The following is a 20,019-nucleotide window of genomic DNA, read 5'->3' as shown; positions in this document are numbered from 1 at the left end:
CTCATTCTCCCCGGGACCACATCTAGGCGACTACTTCAGGGGGCGGCTGTGCTCATGCACTTCACGAGTTTTCAACGCTAACTAGCGTTGATCCTTCCCTTTTTCTCTATACATCTCATTTACGCTTCCGTTGTACTCCGCCACGCACATCCGCTGCACAGGCTTCCTTTTACCCGTCGAGAAGTGTACCGATTAGGAATTGCCCTCCAACTTGACGCGCAACCCGTCACAGTCACCCTCGCGGGGTTTCTCACCTGTCGAGACGTGAACCGATTAGGAAGCGCCCTCCAACTTGACGCGCGCCCCGTCACAGCCACCCTCGCAGGATTTCTCTTCCCAACGGAGCGCCGATTAGGCAGTGCCCTCCAACATAATGCGCACTCCGTCACAGCAACTCTCGTGGGGTACCCACCGATTTTATGATGCTCTCCTAGGCTCTCGCTCCGCCGAAACGACCCTCGCAATGTTCCTCTCTCAATCCACCAACAGGCATTGCCAGGATTTTCTTGACCCTGCTCTCCAGATTCCGCTTACCCGTCGAGACGTGTACCGATTAGGAATTGCCCTCCAGCTTGACGCGCAACCCGTCACAGTCACCCTCGCGGGGTTTCTCACCTGTCGAGACGTGAACCGATTAGGAAGCGCCCTCCAACATAACGCGCACTCCGTCACAACGACTCTCGTGGGGTACTACACTTTGCAACAGCCCTCGCATTTGTTCCTTTTCTATGGTCAGGGGTTATTACTACGCTGGTCGGCCCTCCACTTCCGCTGTAGCTCGGACATGATGTGTATGATTACACTGTTCACAGCGTTCCAGGTGCCCTCGTCGCGACACATTTTCTCCACTATGTTACCGGCATGAAGGGCAGGTAGCCCCTCGCGTCTTGCGGTGAACCTGGGACACACAAATACCACGTGTTCTGGTGTTTCCTCCACATCTTCACACTCCGGACAGAGTGGCGACGTTGCGTGCCCGAACCGGTGCAAATATTGCCTGAAGCAGCCATGTCCAGACAGGAACTGTGTCAGATGAAAATTCACCTCCCCGTGCTTCCTGTTCAGCCAGGTCGATAGTACCGGTATGAGCCCATACGTCCACCTGCCTTTCTCCGCCGTGTCCCATTCCTGCTGCCACTTCAAGAGTGATTCTACTCTCGCTGTTTTCCGGATACCCCTGATTTCCTTTCGTCTGTAGCACTCTCTGTCTTCCGCCAGAGTGATGCCAATAGGGATCATGCCGGCGATAACGCAGACTGCCTCCAACGAGATCGTCCTATACGCGCTCGCAACTCGCATCGCCATGAGCCGAAACGTACGGTCCAGTTTTCTACGATTCCGGTGGGTTTCGAGAGCCGCGGACCAGGCTGATGCTCCGTACCGCAGTATGGACGAGGATACAGCAGCCAGGAGACGCCTTTTGCTACTGCAAGGTCCTGCGTTATTCGGCATTATTCTCGCTATCGACTTCTCTGGTTTCTCGCAGACGTAGTCGACGTGGTTGTTGAAATTCAGCCGGTCGTCGATCATAACTCCCAAGTATTTCAACCTACGCTTAGAAGTTACCACGTGTTCCCCGACTGTGATTTCCGCTCGCTGCACGGCTTTGCAGTTACTCACCAACAATACTTCCGTTTTATTATGAGCAATCTGCAGTTTCGCTGCTTGCATCCAGTTCCCTACTGAGACGATGGACTCGGTTGCAAGCATCTTCACCTCTTCGAGTGTCTCGCCTGCCACTGTGAGAGCGATATCATCCGCGAAGCCCACGATCTCCACGCCTTTGGGAAGCTTCAGATTCAGTACTCCGTTATACATTACGTTCCAGAGCGTTGGGCCCAGGATAGAGCCTTGTGGTACTCCGGCCGTTATATTCAACGTTGTCTGCCCCGTGCTCGTCTCGTAGACTAGGACGCGGTTCTGGATGTAGCTTCCTAGAATTCTGCACAGGTACCCAGGAACCTTCATACGGTGTAGGGACTCGGCAATGGCTTCCCAGCTAGCGCTGTTGAAAGCATTCCTCACGTCGATCGTTACTATAGCACAATGTCGGTCGCCCCTCCGCTTTTGCTGTGACGCCTTCTCTGCTTTTTCAACCACTGTCCGGATAGTATCAACGGTGGACCTACCATTCCGGAATCCAAACTGCATCTTTGACAGACCATGGTCACTCTCCGTACATTTCGTCAGTCTGTTGAGGATAATCCTTTCCAAGAGTTTCCCAAGAGTATCCAGCAGGCATATAGGCCTATAGGATGTTGGTACCCCCGGGGGCTTTCCTGGTTTTGGCAACAACACTAACTTTTGGATCTTCCATTTCTTAGGAAAGTGACCATCATCCAGGCATTTCTGTAGCACTATCCTGAAAATGTCCGGGAACGCCTGAATCGCCGTTTTCAAGGCCGCGTTGGGGATTCCGTCGGGGCCGGGCGCTTTGTTTACCTGCAGTCTCTTCGTCACTGCTACCAGTTCTTCACAGGTCACGTTGCTAGAGACTGCACAAAGCAACCGAGGTGCATGTTGTGCAAGGAGGAGGACGGAAACGACCACGTCACAGGTAGCTTCAAATGTCCGGCGTACAAAAAGGCGATTGCGGGTTCGCAGTAATGGAGGTTACCCAGCTCAACCTGAATCATTGCGACATAGCACAGCAATTGTTGTGGCAGTCAACAACTGAAACTAAATGCGACGTTGCAATGATCGCAGAACCGTACCGAGTTCCTCGCGATAACGGAAAATGGGTGGTGGATAAAGCAGGGATGGCTGCAATACTAGTGATGGGAAGGTACCCCATCCAAGAAGTGGTGGAAAGCTCACAGGAAGGTTTCGTGATCGTCAAAATCAACGGAATCTTCATGTGTAGTTGCTATGCACCCCCAAGATGGTCAGCGGAACAGTTTCACGAGATGTTGGACGTACTCATGGATAAGGTCAGCGGCCGCAAACCAGTCATCATCGGAGGAGACTTCAACGCCTGGGCTGAGGAGTGGGGAAGCAGATGCACCAACGCCAGGGGGTACAGCCTACTAGAAGCCTTCGCAAAACTAGACATCACACTTCTGAACGAAGGCACTAGCAGCACCTTTCGAAGGGCCGCGAATCCATCATCGATGTAACTTTCTGCAGTCCATCACTGGCGGCTAACACGAAGTGGAGAGTGTCGGAGGGATACACACACAGCGACCACCAGGCAATCCTGTATAGTGTCGGCCAACGGAATCCCGCAGCGGTACGGAATACAAGAACCTTTGAGCGGAAGTGGAGGACAAAGGTTTTTGACAAGGAGCTTTTCGTCGAAGCACTACGCATAGACAGCAGAACTCTTAATCTGAGCGCCGACGGGCTGACAGGAACATTGGTGAGGGCATGCGATACAGCGATGCCGAGAAGACTGAACCCGACGAATGAACGACGTCCAGCCTACTGGTGGAACGAGACACTCAGCATCCTCCGCGCTAACTGTCTACGAGCCAGAAGAAGAGTCCAGAGGGCACGAACCGATGTAGAGAGAGAGGAGCACCGCGCGTCTTTCCGAGCGACCAGAGCCGCCTTGAAACGAGAGATACGTAGGAGCAAATCGAACTGCTATAGGGAGCTGTGTCGAGACGTCGAAGCAAATCCTTGGGGTGAAGCTTATCGAATCGTGATGGCGAAATTCCGTAGTTCAACGACTCCCATGGAATTATGTCCGGAAAAACTCGAGGTCATTGTGAATGGACTCTTTCCGCAGCACGACCCACCGACGTGGCCACCCACACTGTACGGTGAGGACGAAGCAGAGAACGCACAAGTCACCAACGAAGAACTCATCGCGGTGGCAAAAGGTCTAAAGTTGAAAAAAGCACCCGGCCCCGACAGAATCCCCAATGTGGCCCTGAAATCGGCGATCCTTGCTTTCCCCGACATGTTCAGGGTGGTGCTGCAGAAATGCCTGGATGACGGTCTCTTCCCTGCGGAATGGAAGATACAAAAGTTGGTGCTGCTCCCGAAACCAGGAAAGCCACCTGGAGATCCAGCGTCGTATAGGCCTATTTGTTTGTTGGATACTTTGGGAAAGCTCTTGGAAAGGGTTATTCTCAACAGACTGGTGAAATGCACGGAGGATGACCACGGATTGTCGAAAATACAGTTCGGGTTCCGGAAAGGAAAGTCGACAGTGGACGCTATTCGGACAGTTATCGAGAAAGCTCAGGTCTCGCTTAAACAAAAACGAAGAGGCGACCGTTACTGCGCGGTGATTTTGATTGACGTGAAGAACGCCTTAAATAGTGCCAGCTGGGAGGCCATCGCCGAGGCGCTACACAGATTGAAGGTCCCTGGCTACCTGTACAGGATACTGAGGAGTTATTTCCAGAATCGGATCCTGGTATACAACACAGACAGGGGACAGATAGTGAAGAATATCTCGGCGGGAGTTCCACAAGGTTCCATCCTAGGTCCCACGCTTTGGAACACGATGTACGACGGTGTTCTAAGGCTGAAGCTACCCAGAGGTGTGGAGATCGTGGGCTTCGCGGACGACATCGTAACAACGGTAATCGGCGAGACGCTTCAGGAGGTGGAAATGTTGGCGACTGAGGCTGTAGACATGATCGGTAGTTGGATGGACAGCGTAAAGCTCCAGATGGCACATCACAAAACCGAGATGCTGTTAGTGAGCAATCGTAAGGCAGTGCTGCGGGCAGAGGTATCGGTCGGAGGACATACCATCGTTTCGAAGCGGGCGGTGAAGTACCTCGGAGTCATGATCGACGACCGGCTGAACTTCAACCAGCACGTCGACTATGCATGTGGGAAGGCGTCAAAGGCCATCAACGTGGTGGCGAGGATCATGCCAAATAGCTTTGGCCCAAGCAGCAGCAAGAGGCGTCTCTTGGCAAGTGTATCTTCGTCGATACTGAGGTATGGTGGCCCTGCCTGGTTGGCGGCTCTGGAAACCCACCGAAATCGGAGGAAGCTGAACAGCACATTCCGACTCATGGCCATGCGAGTCGTAAGTGCTTATAGGACCATTTCGACAGAAGCTGTGTGTGTAATCGCCGGAATGATTCCCATCTGCATCACTCTGGCGGAAGATAGCGAGTGCGACAAGCGACGGGAAAGCAGAGGTATCCGGAAATTGATGAGGGCGGAGTCGTTGGACAAATGGCAGTATGAATGGGATACGGCAGAAAATGGTAGATGGACGTACAGGCTGATACCGGTACTTTCAACCGGGTTGAACAGGAAACACGGTGAAGTTAACTTTTACTTGACGCAGTTTCTGTCTGGGCATGGCTGTTTCAGGCAATATCTACACCGGTTCGGGCACGCAGTTTCACCCCTCTGTCCGGAGTGTGGAGATATGGAGGAAACACCGGAGCACGTCGTTTTTGTCTGTCCCAGGTTCACCGAAAGGCGCGAGGGGCTGCCTGCACTTCATGTCGGGAATATTGTGGAGGAGATGTGTCGCGACGAGATGATCTGGAATGCCGTGAGCAGTGCAATCACACAAATCATGTCGGAGCTGATGCGAAGGTGGAGGGCTGACCAAAGTGCTGACAACGTCCGACGGTGAAAGGTGAACAACGGCGACGGCTGTTGCAAGAGATGGTACCTCACGAGAGTAGCTGTGACGGGGTGCGCGTTGTGTTGGAGGGCACCACCTAATCGGCTCTCCGCTGGTAAGAGAAATCCTGCGAGGGTGACTGTGACGGGGCGCGCGTCAAGTTGGAGGGCGCTTCCTAATCGGTGCACGTCTCGACAGGTAAACGGATACTGCCGCGGAGAACAGCAAAAGGCCTGCCTGACAACGCCTGATCGTGGCCTGGATGGAGGAACACCGCGAACAATTCGAAGGAACGAGTATCAAGGATGAAGCCACGATCAAAATGGTGAATACCCCACGAGAGTAGCTGTGACGGAGTGCGCGTCAGGTTGGAGGGCACTGCCTAATCGGCGCTCCGTTGGGAAGAGAAATCCTGCGAGGGTGACTGTGACGGGGCGCTTCCTAATCGGTTCACGTCTCGACAGGTGAGAAACCCCGCGAGGGTGGCTGTGACGGGTTGCGTGTCAAGTTGGAGGGCAATTCCTAATCGGTTCACGTCTCGACGGGTAAATGGATGCCTGCGAAGAGGACATCAGCGCAGTGGAATTAATAACGAATAGAAAGGAAAAAATATTGAGAAAAAGGGAAGGACAACGCTAGTTAGCGTTGAAAACTCGAGAAGTGCATGAGCACAGCCGCCCCCTGAAGTAGTCGCCTAGATGTGGTCCCAGGGGGAATAAGGCAACGAGTAGAGGGCTTGGTTTTTGTGGGTGCGATCCCCACTCGACGTCTGGGTTAACCCTTCCCAGGTAAGGCTGGTAGAGCGTTCCTCACCTCTTTAAAAAAAAAAAAAAAAAAAAAACCAGTTCTTCACTGGAAACTTGAGAAAGTTCGGTAGCTATTTCGGCGTACGGTGTCGGTGGCCATATCGTAGGATCATGCATCGGAAATAAACCCTCCACAATGACCTTCAGCTTCTCGGGACACGATTCGACGGGCGTCACAGGTCCTCTGATCTTCGCCATCACGACTCGATACGCGTTGCCCCATGGGTTGGCATCTGCAGCTCGGCACAGCTCCTTGAAACAGTTCGCTTTGCTCAGTGTAATTCCCCGTTTCAAGGCGGCTCTAGCTGCTCGGTACACCGTATTACGTTCCTCTCTATCAGCGCTATTTCGTGCTCTCTGAACGCGTCTTCTGGCTTGAAGACAGCTAGCGCGAAGGTTGCGAAGAGAGTCGTTCCACCAGTAAGCTGGGCGTTTTCCATTTTTTGGTACAACTTTCCTCGGCATGGTAGCGTCGCATGCTCTCACCAGTAGATCTGTCAACTTTTCTGCGTTCCAATCTGAAGCTCCGCTAGCTAGACGAAGTGCTTCGACGAAAAGGTCCTTGTCGAAAGCATTCGTCTTCCACTTCCGCTCACCGCTTGTTGTCCTCCGAACTAGCACGTGGTTTCGTTGACCGATTCTGTACCGGATCGCCTGGTGATCACTGTGCGTATATGACTCGCACACTTTCCACTCCGTACTCGCCAACAGCGACGGACTGCAAAAAGTAACGTCGATGATGGATTTGCGCCCATCTTTCCGGAAAGTGCTGGTGGTACCTTCGTTCAGTAACGTTACTTCCAGCTTTGCTAGAGCTTCCAGTAGACTGTACCCTCTGATGTTGGTGCATCTACTTCCCCACTCCACCGCCCAGGCCTTGAAGTCGCCTCCAATGACGATCGGTGTTCTACCGATTAGTTCCTCGGTCATTGCGTCTAGCATCTGGTGGAATTGCTCAGTTGTCCATCTCGGGGGTGTGTAGCAACTACACATGAAGATTCCATTAATTTTGGCGATTACGAAACCTTCATGTGAACCTCCAACCACTTCCTGGATAGGATATCTGCCCATCACCTGTATTGCAGCAATCCCTAAGCTATCCGTCGCCCAGCTGCCATTATCACGGGGTACTCGGTACGGCTCCGCTATGATTGCAACGTCGCATTTTGTCTCTGTTGTCGACTGCCACAACAGTTGCTGAGCTGTGTTGCAATGGTTCAGATTGATCTGAATTATCTCCGTTACTGCGATTCTGCTAACGCCTTCTTATACGAGGGACACTTGAAGCTTCCTGTCGCATGGTCGCTGCCGTTCTCTGGTTTGCAGAGCAGACATTTCGGTTGCTTCGTGCAGTCTCTCGCAACATGCCCTTTCTCACCGCATCTCCTGCACAGTTCAGACCTGTCGGGGCCTGTGCAGCTTCTTGCCTGATGTCCAAAGCCCATGCACTGGAAGCATCTCTCCATCCGCTTGGCCACCCGGGGCACCATCTTCAGCGAGCAAACCGACCAGTCAACTTTTATTTTGGTCGTTTCTACCATCTTATTGGCTGCGACTGTTGAGAGCCGTATCGACGCCGTCTGCGTGCCACCATACGCCTTCCTCATACGGATCGTCATTGGTGTATTGTCCAGCTTACACTGTTCTATTAACTCGCGCCTTAACTCCTCGTCTGTCGTGATTTCGTCGAGATTTCTGCATTCGACCACTGATTCCTGGGATAGAGCCCTCATCTTCGCCTCCTCACCGAGCGACTTCGCAACCAGTTCCTTGAAGGCTGAACTTTTGACCGCCGGATCCCTCTTGAGCTCGAAGAGCATCTCTCCTTTCTGGGTGCGCCTGGTTTTCACCACATTCTCTCCCAGTTCTTTGAACTCCGGATCGTCTCTCACTTTCCGCAGGAGTGATGCGTAAGTCACTCCTTCCTTCACCTCGACGATCAGAGCATCTCCCTTACTTCGCTCGCGTCTGGGCCTGGTTTTTTTTGTCTCCTGCACACCTTTCTTCTTTTTTTCTTTCTTCTTTCGTTTCTCCGTCTGTTTTTCGACCGTTCGCCATCCACTGCCTTCACCTTCCTTTTTGTTTCCCAGGTTGACATTTTTAACCTTCTTCAGGTCTTCTTCATCCCCTGGGGTATCCCTCTTCCTTTTGTCCGATCGTGGGTTTCGTGGCGTCTTAGGCGTCTCCTGTATCTCGACGGACATCTTCTCCCTTGCTTCAGCGAGTGCTTTTTCAACAACCTCTGCTCGCGTGATCATCTCCTTCTGTTCGCGGTCTGCAGCCGTAACGGCGGATTTGATGCTTGTGACTAAATGTTTGATCTTAGTATGGACATTGTTTTTGTCCTTAATGAACTCGTAGAGCTCGTTCACTTTTTTCTTGACCTCCATCAAGCTTGACCTCCCGACTTGCAGCCCTTCTAAAGAAGTGGTGGTGTTGGCTTTATGCGTTAGCACTTGTATCAGGCTAGTCTCTCCTTGTTGTGGATGCTGTTGGTGTCCTACAGGATTCGCTATGGCTGTCTGGTTGCGAATTGGTGATCTCTGGAGCTTACCGCTCCTTGCGAACACGCTCGCCTCTCCCGTTGGTGTGTCTTCATTACCGTCGTTTCGTCTGTTAAATTGTTTGAAGGTATTCATGTCTGTTGGGTCCCAACTTCGGGCCGCTATCTCCGCTCGTTGTACATAGTCGCTATCAGTGATCCCATGGTTGTCTATGCAAGCAGTGAGGCCATGGAGGGGTTGACACGGTCCTTCATAGGGACCGTGTTCAGAGCCAGATCAGCGCAAGTCAGGAATGTGACATCTGACGCATAGTACCTAGTGCCTGAGCCTAGACGAGCATCGAACTTACTCGAAGACTTGCCAAGTTATTACCGGGACGGGGGCAATCGCACTATTAGCCTACACGCCGTTTCAGGAAGGTGTCATCCTTCCTTACTCAGGGAACAGGATAGTACGACTGTCAGCCTTTAGCGTCGTGTTGAAATCGTTTCCGTATCGTGTCCGTTTTCTATGTCGTAACCAGTATGTCGTAATCAGGATCTTACTGGCGTCAATCCTGATGTGCTTGGCACTCCTTTCGTGGCTCCTGTACACGGTATTTCCCCCGTGCAATCTCCAATAGGCTTTACCGCGCCCTTACTCGCGTTGTCACCCGATTAGTCGCCTCATACGACAGGGACAGGGACCAAGACCCGAGGTGCTATTCTAGGCCGGCAACTCCACGGCCAAGACTGGCATCGTCTAAATCAAGGTGTGTATATCTATGTATAGGTGTATATATATTTATACGCACCTTGGTCTAAATCAGCCTTGATTTGTATGAAGTTCCACTGCCGTGATGACAGTTTAGCCGGGTTCAGACGGTGCGAGTAAGCATACGAGTCGGTCTAGTCAGTTACTGCAGTGCAGCTACTCACACCGTGTGAACACATCATGCCAGTTATTGTCATGTGTGATCCGGCGTGCGAGCTACTTCAAAGTTTTTTGAATTTACTCGCACTTGCATGCTTCACAACGTCAAAAACAGAATTTAGCGTTCGAATCAGTGATGCCAAATGTAATGAAATGTCTCTATTTTTAAGATATTTGAAAATATGTGAAGATATTTATAGACTTGAAAATTATTGGAAAAACAAATAAAACCCTCATAGTTTCTAAACGAAATAATTGTTATTTCGTTTTGCACGCTGGCGGGGCACGCTTTCTTTTTGAGATAGTTTTCTTGAGAATCTCTAATATAGAATCATTATCAGATCACAACTTACAAAAAAAAGTATTGTTCTAAGAAACAGAATACATATTCGATTTAAAAAAGTACATTTTCATTCATTATTAAAATTTTTGAAGCGTATTTATTGCACCTGCAAATCGACTATCATTTTCATTTCACAAAATAAATAAAATTAAAAAAAAAAATCTTTTAGACTACCATTTATAACATCACATCCTTTCGGAATTATCTGAGCTATGGATGTTTTCGAGATTCTAAAAAATATCGACAACAATCCCAACGATATTCCAAAACAAAGGCACATCAATGTCATTTCTAATTTAACTCTTGCAGGTACAGCATCCCTCATGACTGTATCTTGGCGTTGTATTCGTGGAGCAATTAAATCCAACAGTTTTTTCACTTGTTCAGGTGTTATTATCAACACTGCTCTGTAATCTCGGGGATCCTCATCGTAGAGTTCCTTCAATATTGTATTTGTTGCTCCTTTTCTTTGCATCTAATTCCTGGCCCGAATCCTTTTCTCTTTCTGCTTTTTCGGATAGTACCTTCAGTTCAAAGAAATTCAGCACAAAGTATGTATTTTTAAACACGATCAGCGTTTGTTTTGCTATAAAATTGTGTGATGATACATTCAACTGAAAACCTAAGATGAAAACTGCCAATAAAGAAGTCGATTTTGGACCAATCATTTGACAAATTCGGACCTGATTGCTGTTTCTGACTATTTGATGGACATTTGAAAAGTCGCCTGGCATCCCTGGTAAACCCGTGCCGTAGTATCTAGTTTCTCGCCAGCAGCTCACACTGTGTGAACGGACAAGGCGAGTCAACCAATTGTCAAGCGAGTCCACCGGGTCAGTAGCTGCTCATTGTCAAGTCAGCTACTAGCAACGTATAAATGGGCCTTTTAGCGGAGTGGAAAAGAGAACCACCAGTGATGCCATTTGGTTTGTTTAATTATTCCGTATTTTCGACCAACGAACTATCCGCTTTGACGATATTGGGGAATAGGCATGACAGTATGGATTTGCAGAAGGAATGAATACACTTTCAAAATAAAAATTATGAATGAACATGATTTTTCTTAAATCAAATTATACTCTATGTAAGTGAAAATCACCATTGCCTGCAAGTGGTGATAAAACGTCATAAAAATTATGTCTTAAGATAGTTTTATATTATAATGACAAGTTTTTGTGAGAATATCTGAACGTCTATAAAAAAAATTTTAAATTGGGTTATGACAAAGTACTTTAAGTAGAAAAATTATGCCAAGAAAAAAATTTCATACAAATTTTAGCAATTATAAACTGCATTCGGGCCGACTAATATGATAGAGAATAGTTTGCCTCATACAAACTAATGCCGTATCCAGATGTCGATAGCTAATCGTCGTCATCGTGAATAGGTAACAGCGTTACGGTCCGAGATGGAAAATGAAAGGTGGGAAGATTTTTTAAATCTGTGACGTCACAGATTTTGTTTATGTATGTTACGTTTCTTATAATAGTCCACTACATAGGAAAAGTGTTGTAATTAAAAGTAAAAATAAGCAAATGAAATGAACGAACTACATTATTTTCCCTAAATCAATGCTAGCGTTCAAAATCATAAGGGCCCGACATTTTAACAGAAACTGAAATTTCAGTACTTTTGAAATGTTCTAAATTTAATTTCAATTCAATTTTACTCCTCGTTACGTCGACGAAAAACGTAAACGAACAAAGTCAGAGTCACGCAATCTTTGTTCCTTTGCCGGATAAACATTTGACAGTGCATGGGAAAAAAGGTTGCAAGTTTTTTTCATGTAAAATGAACTTGAAAAATAAATTTAATTCACTCCGTATGACTTAGATTGAGACGAAAAGTTGTAATATGACTACTAGACCACTCGCGCGATAGTAAACAAAATTCAAAATTGTTCAATGCCCCTAAGGCAATAAATCCCCCACGAAGGCGCCGAGCAACGCAAGCATAAGTATTATTCGACTACAAGCCTCTTTACTGGGCCAAGGGTCTGTTTATTATTTATGGTTGCGTAACTCGATGCGAACCAAGCGTGATTGTACATTTGCTTTCTTTCCGCTTTGCCGCTATTTTCGGCAAGGCCACGAATAGTAAACACATGTGCAAGAACCACGCTGGGTGCCGGTCTTCCTTGTTATTAATTCTGGCATACGGAAGAGATGTTCCGCACATGGTTTTCTTTAGAGTGCGTCTGACCACGCCTAGAAATTATGATATGTAAAATAGCTAGGTACATAGGAAATAAGACATTTGAATAAAACCAAACGAGCGGCACTTGGGCCGCACAGTCGAGAAAGCTACACCAAACGTTGTAGTTAATTATCCGAAACCGAAAGACTATAAAGTGACTTGTCTACAAAGTTTTCCGCTTGCGTCTTAGTTTTAGACGACTGAAGTTTGCAGCACCCTAATTGTGAAAAAAGTAATTACAATTGCTGATAAAAGTCAAACTTCCATGAAGTTGCTCTAGAATCCAAACATAGCAAACATTAGAATACTATTTCGGATATCAAAGTAAAAATTTAACATTTTAGTTCGTGATATGTTCTGTTTTTATTTCATAGTGCTAAAAATATGATTTGGAAATCTGTAATTAGTTTCTGTATATCCTCTTTCAACGTTATTCGTTGACACATTCAATTTTGTAACTGACTGGTATGCCTGGTATGTGAACTTCATATCTTCCTGGCTACTAACACAATCAAAGTTCAACACAAACAAAACCCGTGAATCTTCCCACCTTCTATTCTTCATCTCGGTTACGGTCGGTGTTAGGTCGATATTTTTTCCGTCGATGGGATTGTGGGCAGTTACAAAAACGTTCCAATTTGAGTTTGCTATAGAATCCGATAGATGAGGTTTTGACCTCCCAGCAAACATTAAATCGCATAACAAGCGTATATATAACATCATATGCCCTAAAATTTGGTTGGCATATAATACGCTTAACTGGCATATGCATGCAAAAGTGGAGGCCCTATACATACTTGGCAAATTCTTACCGAATTAGTTTGGATGAATATGCAACTTTGACCGGATATAATAGCGATTATGTTGAAATTGAATTGCGATCTAATATGAATATATTCATGAATTGTCAAAGCACCAGATACGACTTTTGCCATACTCATATACGATTTATTACAGACATAGAAAAAAAACAAATGGCGCAAAATATTTTCGTGAAATATTTATTATAGCCTCACGAATCGCCATTTTTATATATGAGTATTTATGTTTGTAGAAATAATAATTGTTTGATTGTGACGAGAAAAACGCAGTACGTGTTAACGCAGAGATAGTTTTATTAAGAATGAAATAAACAGGATCAATACATGTCAAGGTGGGAGTAAATTACTAGAGAAAAATATTGTTTATTACGCTTCAGTCTGGTTCACAACACCCCCTCTCAGACCAAGCGTGAAACGATGCTCCTTAAACGAGACACCCGGAAGGCTCTTCGTAAACAAGTCAGCAACCTGCCGCTGCGTCTGTATATACTCCACTTTGATTTGCCCGTTTTGAATACACTCACGGATGAAATGGTACCGTATGTCCAAGTGCTTCAACCTTTTCTGATCACGAGGTTCATTGGCAATATGGATGCATGATTGATTGTCCTCATACAGCGTGGTGGGAGTGCAGCAGTCGATTCTAAGGTCTTCCAGAAGATTCCTAAGCCAAATTACGTCACACGCCGCCTGGCTCAGTGACACGTATTCTGCTTCAGTGGACGATAGGGACACAATCAGTTGTTTCCTTGTTGTCCACATTATTGAGTTGCCGAAAACTTGGAACACGCTTCCTGATGTTGATTTACGGTCGTATATGTCGCTTCCCCAGTCAGCGTCTGCATAGCCAACAAGATGTTCGGCATTACTACTACGACGATATACAAGGCTGTAGTCCTTCGTGCCTTGCAAATAGCGTAATACGCATTTCAAGTGCGTCCTGTGGGTATCCGTTGCTCCACTCTGGAAGCGGCTAAGAAAGTTCACAGCAAAACTTATATCAGGACGAGACGATAGCATGAGATATGTTAGGCATCCTACAAGTTCGCGATATGGATGCTGCGTTGTTGTTTCCGATTCGTTTCTCTCAAGCATTTTACAGGTTTACAGTCTTGCATCCCAAAGCGTTTCAATAGAGCACGTACGTATTGGGATTGATTGATTGACAATATTCCGTCTTCCATGCTTCTCTCGATCTTGAGGCCAAGAAAATGCTTCAATTCCTGCATATCGTCCATTTCAAATTCCTTATTCAAGCTACGTTTAACTATTACAAGCTGTTCTAATGAATTACTTGCCATGATAATGTCGTCTACATATAGGATCAAGTACACGACCACTTCCTTCGTTTTGCGTACATACAAACAACTGTCATATTGAGAACGTCTAAAGCCAAGCTTCAACATATGTCCATTGAAGCGCTCGTTCCAGCTACGAGGAGCCTGTTTGAGCCCATACAAGGATTTGTTGAGCTTACATACGCCCTTCCCCCTCTCAAATCCTGGAGGTTGGCGCATATACACGGTTTCCGTTAAATTCCCGTTCAGAAAAGCGGTACGCACATCCATTTGATGAATGTGGAGATTCTGCTGAACTGCTACTGCTATTAACGTACGAACGGTACTTATGCGAACTACTGGTGCGTACGTTTCCTGGTAATCAAAGCCATGACGTTGGGAACATCCCTTCGCCACAAGACGCGCTTTGTATCTGTCGACGCTTCCAGCAGCCTTATGCTTGATTTTAAATACCCACTTACTCGGAATTACTCGCCTTCCTGGAGGGAGAGATACCAGGTCCCACGTGTGGTTCTTCTCCAGTGATCGCAGTTCGTCCTGGATCGCCTTTTCCCACTTCGGCCAGTCCTCTCGACGACGCAGTTCTTCAGCGTTGTCCGGTAACTCCTCCACGTAATTTTCCGCATTCAGTGCGAAAGCCACACACACTTCGTAATCCGTAAGACGTTCCGGATGTTTCCGTTGGCGATCACTTCTTCTTAGCGGTACACTATCATTTTCAGCATCTTCATATTCTTCTGAACCATCCTCTTCTTCTTCAACTTCCGGTGACTTAATTTCATCCGCATCTCTAATTGATGGTCGAAAATTCGATTCCGACAGACGATTCGATTTGGAAATCTTCGTATACATTTCCTGATGAACGGTCTTCTTCACAGGGAGCTCTTCTACTACCACATCACGACAGATGTTCACTTTCCGCTGATCTGGATTCCACACACGGTAGCCATTAACGCCGTAACCGACCATATAGCACACGCGACTTTTACCATCTAATTTAAATCTCTTCTCCTAGGGAACATGACAAAACACTTTACTTCCGAACACGCGTAGTCTCTATACGTTTGGCTTTCGACCGAACCACATCTCGCATGGCGTTTTCTTCACTGCCAAAGCGTTTGTAGGGCTTCTATTAATCACATGAACCGCCGCTTTCACTGCTTCAGTCCACAAGTTCCGATTCACACCCGACTCGTCCAGCATCGCTCGCGCACGTTCGAGAATTGTTCTGTTCATTCGTTCCGCGACACCGTTTTGTTGCGGTGTATACGGTACACTTGTTTCCATCACGATTCCGGATTCACTACAATACGTCACGAATTCTTCGTTGATATATTCAGTCCCGTTATCACTACGCAATCGCGCGATCTTCCGCTCGAAATGCGACGTAGCCATACCAGCATACGTTTTGAACGCTTCCACTACATCACTCTTCGCTTTTAACGTATACACAGCCGTTAAGTGTGTGTAGTCGTCAATGAAAGTTACAAAGATCTTTTTACCATCCCACGACTCCGGCTTGAATGGGCCACACACATCCGTATGCACTAATTCCAACGGACGCGACGAACGAGGTCTCTCACACTCTTCGAAAGGCAACTTCGCCTGCTTGCCCATCATACAGGGTTCACAAACCGTAGGAACACTAATGGGGCGCACACTTTCATCGATTCCTTCCACCATTTCATTTCGGATCAGCTTCAGCAAACCAGTATTTCCAATATGGCCTAATCTGCGATGCCACAACGATAGTTTATCTTCTGATTCACTGACCATGGCTGACGACACTTCCCTCACTTTGACGTTCAGTTCGTACAACCGACCCTTGCGATCCGCGGTACACAAAATTTCCTAGTTTCTCGTAATTCGTGCACTGTCTTTTCCGAAGATTACTTCCATTCCGCGTTTGACAGAGAACAAATTCGTGTATAATCCGGGTACAAACAAAACATTGTACACTGTACACTGCAATTTCTTTCCGTTCACCATCGCAATTAATTTGACGTCACCAGCGATCCGACTAATCAGTGACACACCTGATTTTGCAACATTGATCACGGTCGGCACCTTAAGCTTCCGAACGTTCACGAGACAGTTCCTATCATTCACCATGTGCTCTGACGCACCGCTGTCAAGCACCCAGCGAAACTCACTACCACCACTATGCAAAGATTCTTGCGCGACGCGCACAACGAAAGCAGTATCGTCACTGCCAGCTTCTGCATTGTGTGCTCCAGATCTGCTCTTCTTTTCCGTTTTCTTTCGCTCTTCAGTTCTACGATTTGACACCTTGTTCTCAGGACAATCTACTCGCTTATGTCCCGGCTTCCCGCAACCATGACATTTGAAGGGGAATTTTCCGCTCTTTCCAGCAAACGCTGTTCCCGGTTCCAGCCCTTTGGCACCTCCACTATACTGGCGCTTCACGTCTACGCTGAGAAGTCTCGATTTTACAAATTCCATCGAACACTGCTCTACAGGAAGCGTCTCTAGTACGGTAATCAGCTGCTCGTACGATTTTGGCATGGACTGCAGCAAGAAAAACACCACCACCGGCACATCAAATTTTATCTTCGCCGATTCCAGTTCCCGAACAAAGCGCTCAAAAGACAGAATGTGTTCCTCCATCGAAAGAGTATCCTTGTACTTTATGCCGGTCAACTGTTTGAGCAGGAAAAACACTCCAGAAACACCTTTCTGCTCAAAGGTATTCTGCAACACCGTCCAAATGGCCTTCGGTGACACCTTTCCACGAACGTATTCGAGCTGAGAGTCGGCTATCTTGTGAATAAGAATCGACTTACACTTAGCGTCCTCCTGCTTCCGCTTCTTCCGTTTTTCCTCCTTCTCTGCCTCCACCGCCACCGTGTCAGCCGCAATTTCCGGGTAGAAATCTTCCTCTTCCAGTGGTTTTTCGATACAATGCAACAAACCCAACTCTTCCAGGTATGCTTGCATACGAAAGCTCCACGTCGAGTAATTCTTCCCGTCGAACAAGTAGACCCGCTGCTGGCGCTCTTCCTCCATTGTTCAGGATGCAAAAAAAAAATTGCGTCGTTTCTAGTTCACCTTCGACAAATTTTTCCCAACGCTTTTTCTTCACACTCGCGACCGAAAATACTTCGCATCGATATTATTCCACTTCGCGCCTATCCAAAAACTATTTTTCTCGAATAAAACACCAAAAATTATGGAAAACTACCCATGTCTGGGCCCATAACCTGACGAGAAAAACGCAGTACGTGTTAACGCAGAGATAGTTTTATTAAGAATGAAATAAACAGGATCAATACATGTCAAGGTGGGAGTAAATTATACACTAGAGAAAAATATTGTTTATTACGCTTCAGTCTGGTTCACAACAGATTGACTTGTGTTGGGAGTGGAATATGAATGTTGAAAATGGCACAGATTGATGTTTGGTGAAAACTGCTCCGATGTGGGTTCGAACTCCGGTCGTCTGGATTATCATCCACCTCTCGCGCGGCGATCTGAAATTTAATTCAACAGCGGTTAAAACTTTCGAGTGCATCAGCATTTCATTGACATTTCAATATGATGTAATATGTTCTTTATTAGGATCTAATATGATTTACTGTTTCATGATTTTCTTGCATGCAACGCGATTTACTACAGTACTGAATCGATTTAAATTATACGCTTATACGACACACAATCAGCGTAATATACGCATATGATGCGGATTAAATATATTTTACGACAATGTACATCATAAAATTGATGTTTATTATACCGAATTGTGACTTATTTTGATAATGGTATATAAAATCGAGTTTTTACATTTTATGCGATTTCAAATATACACGATACATACTTTGATTGATATTATATGCGATTATGATTTATTCGGATTTCTTGTAAGACTTGGCACGTGCATAATTATACGATTTAATGTTTGCTGGGCTATCTTCCACATTGTTAATTACAGCTGAGAATGAGTTTGCAGCTAAGTTATGACCAAAAGAGAGAATCGATGTAGAGAAATCGATCAAATCACTTACACCCATTTCATTCTAAACTCCTCATATAAATAATTGCAAATTACAATAACCGGATTTATAGGCGAAACCTTAAAACCTTGTGCTACGCGTTTGGCAATAATGAAAGTGGACTATTATTTTGAACATGCAACAAAAAAAGGATTTTTCGGATCACATCTTTTCAAAAATGTAACATTTTACTTGATATTCCAACAAACGCCAGGTTCATAGGTAATCACTATGTACAAAACATGTAACTTAATTCAAACAAGTAATATGTAATTATGCTACCGTTACAAAGCATCATCCAATAAGTATTCTAAAGCTCTCGTGACGATGCTTGACCTTTCATTTTCAGGTTTACTGTCGTCTTGTTTGCTGTCTCTATAAAATACTTCATTTTCGATTACGTTCAATGCTTTACTTAACAGGCTGATGTTACCGGCTGCTGATGCATTATCTGTCACAGGCTTCGGCGTGTCTGGAATATAGAGCGGCTGTTCGCTGGACTTCTTTTTGCTTGTCAAATCGGTGAGTATTTTTGGAGCCCAAGATGATTTGGATTCTATAATTGAAAATTTTCAATGTTCCGTAAATTTCAGTTACACTTTATAAACGTACCTAAATCGGCCACAACCCTTGCCATTTCTCGAATTTGAGTATCTTGTCTTTGTGCTTGGAAAATCAATTCATTGATGGTAGCTTGCAGTTCTAATTTTTCCTGAATTGCCATTTCTTCTTTCATTGATTCTTTCCGCACTTGCCTACGGAACAGTTACTATTGGACTATTGGTACCGAAATGAGCTGCTCAATTACCTTTGATATTCTAATAACAATAGTCCAGCACCAATAGTAAAGATAATGATTTCGCCTAATAAATTAGCTCCCAGGTCAATAGCCATTGCTTCGTTCAAAACAGGAACGTTAGTTGGTTTGCCTAGATTCATGGCCCACATCTTAGTTTTGACCTCTACCCAATTATAAAACTGTGCCGGCGGCATGCATACATATTTGCGGAAAAATGGACTATTCTTTGCCCGCTCCTTCAACAAATTGGCAATCGGTTTAGAGATTTGTTTCATTGCAAGCACGCCCAGTTTGGCGGCAGGAAATGCTCCCACAACCATTTTAGTGCGGGTTCCAAGATTTTCGCTAGAGATAATAATTAAAATGAGGAATATTGGTTCGGCTTTTCCTCGTCACGTTTTCAAATATCTCTTAACTATATACTGCACTTTTATTTATGCAACATCTTCTTGTTTAGCTAAATTTGACACATCACGATAACACACTTGACACTGGCTAATATGTATTCATTAAAAGGTGGGTCAATCACGAGATGGAAAATGTAAGGTGGGAAGATTTTTTAAATCTGTGACGTCACAGATTGTGTTTATGTATGTTACTTTTCTTATAATAGTCCACTATATAGGAAAAGTGTTGTTATTAGAAGTAAAAATAAGCAAATGAAATGAACGATCCCTAAATTCCCGATTCCCTAAATCAATGCTAGCGTTCAAAATCATAAGGTCCCGACATTCTAACAGAAACTGAAATTTAAATATTTTTGAAGTGTTCTAAACTTAATT

General features: G+C 45.9%; 2 protein-coding genes across 5 annotated transcripts; both read right to left on the bottom strand.

Annotated features, from left to right (window-relative positions):
• Positions 1–13,496: 13,496 nt before the first annotated feature.
• Positions 13,497–14,150, bottom strand: LOC129761153 (uncharacterized). The gene has a single exon (XM_055758863.1). The coding sequence runs from the start codon at positions 14,148–14,150 to the stop codon at positions 13,497–13,499; it is 654 nt and encodes a 217-aa protein (XP_055614838.1).
• Positions 14,151–17,895: 3,745 nt separating this feature from the next.
• Positions 17,896–19,719, bottom strand: LOC129761811 (putative OPA3-like protein CG13603). 4 transcript variants are annotated; one of them, XM_055759594.1, is made up of 5 exons: positions 19,247–19,719; positions 19,051–19,193; positions 18,872–18,994; positions 18,721–18,813; positions 17,901–17,919 (listed from the first exon to the last, which is right to left on the bottom strand). In XM_055759594.1, the coding sequence occupies exons 1-4, from the start codon at positions 19,555–19,557 to the stop codon at positions 18,749–18,751; spliced, it is 642 nt and encodes a 213-aa protein (XP_055615569.1). In that variant the 5' UTR covers positions 19,558–19,719; the 3' UTR covers positions 17,901–17,919; positions 18,721–18,748. The 4 variants fall into 4 exon arrangements, with proteins under 4 accessions (XP_055615567.1, XP_055615569.1, XP_055615568.1 ...); XM_055759592.1 differs by having other exon boundaries at positions 17,896–17,919; positions 18,721–18,994; XM_055759593.1 differs by lacking the exon at positions 17,901–17,919 and having other exon boundaries at positions 18,592–18,813.
• Between the last annotated feature and the right edge of the window lie 300 nt (positions 19,720–20,019).

The sequence above is a fragment of the Toxorhynchites rutilus genome, chromosome 1 (genome assembly GCF_029784135.1).
Source record: "Toxorhynchites rutilus septentrionalis strain SRP chromosome 1, ASM2978413v1, whole genome shotgun sequence".
NCBI lineage: Eukaryota > Metazoa > Arthropoda > Insecta > Diptera > Culicidae > Toxorhynchites > Toxorhynchites rutilus.
The sequence above is the reverse complement of the archived record's forward strand: the minus strand, read 5'-3'. Positions and strand labels throughout refer to the sequence as shown.

Coding starts and splice junctions, on each gene's coding strand:
- LOC129761153 (XM_055758863.1), bottom strand. CDS start 14,150: ATGCTATCGTCTCGTCCTGATATAAGTTTTGCTGTGAACTTTCTTAGC.
- LOC129761811 (XM_055759592.1), bottom strand. CDS start 19,557: ATGGTTGTGGGAGCATTTCCTGCCGCCAAACTGGGCGTGCTTGCAATG. Junction 19,194..19,246: donor TTGTTATTAGAATATCAAAG/GTAATTGAGCAG, acceptor ACTGTTCCGTAG/GCAAGTGCGGAAAGAATCAA. Junction 18,995..19,050: donor AAGGGTTGTGGCCGATTTAG/GTACGTTTATAA, acceptor TTTCAATTATAG/AATCCAAATCATCTTGGGCT.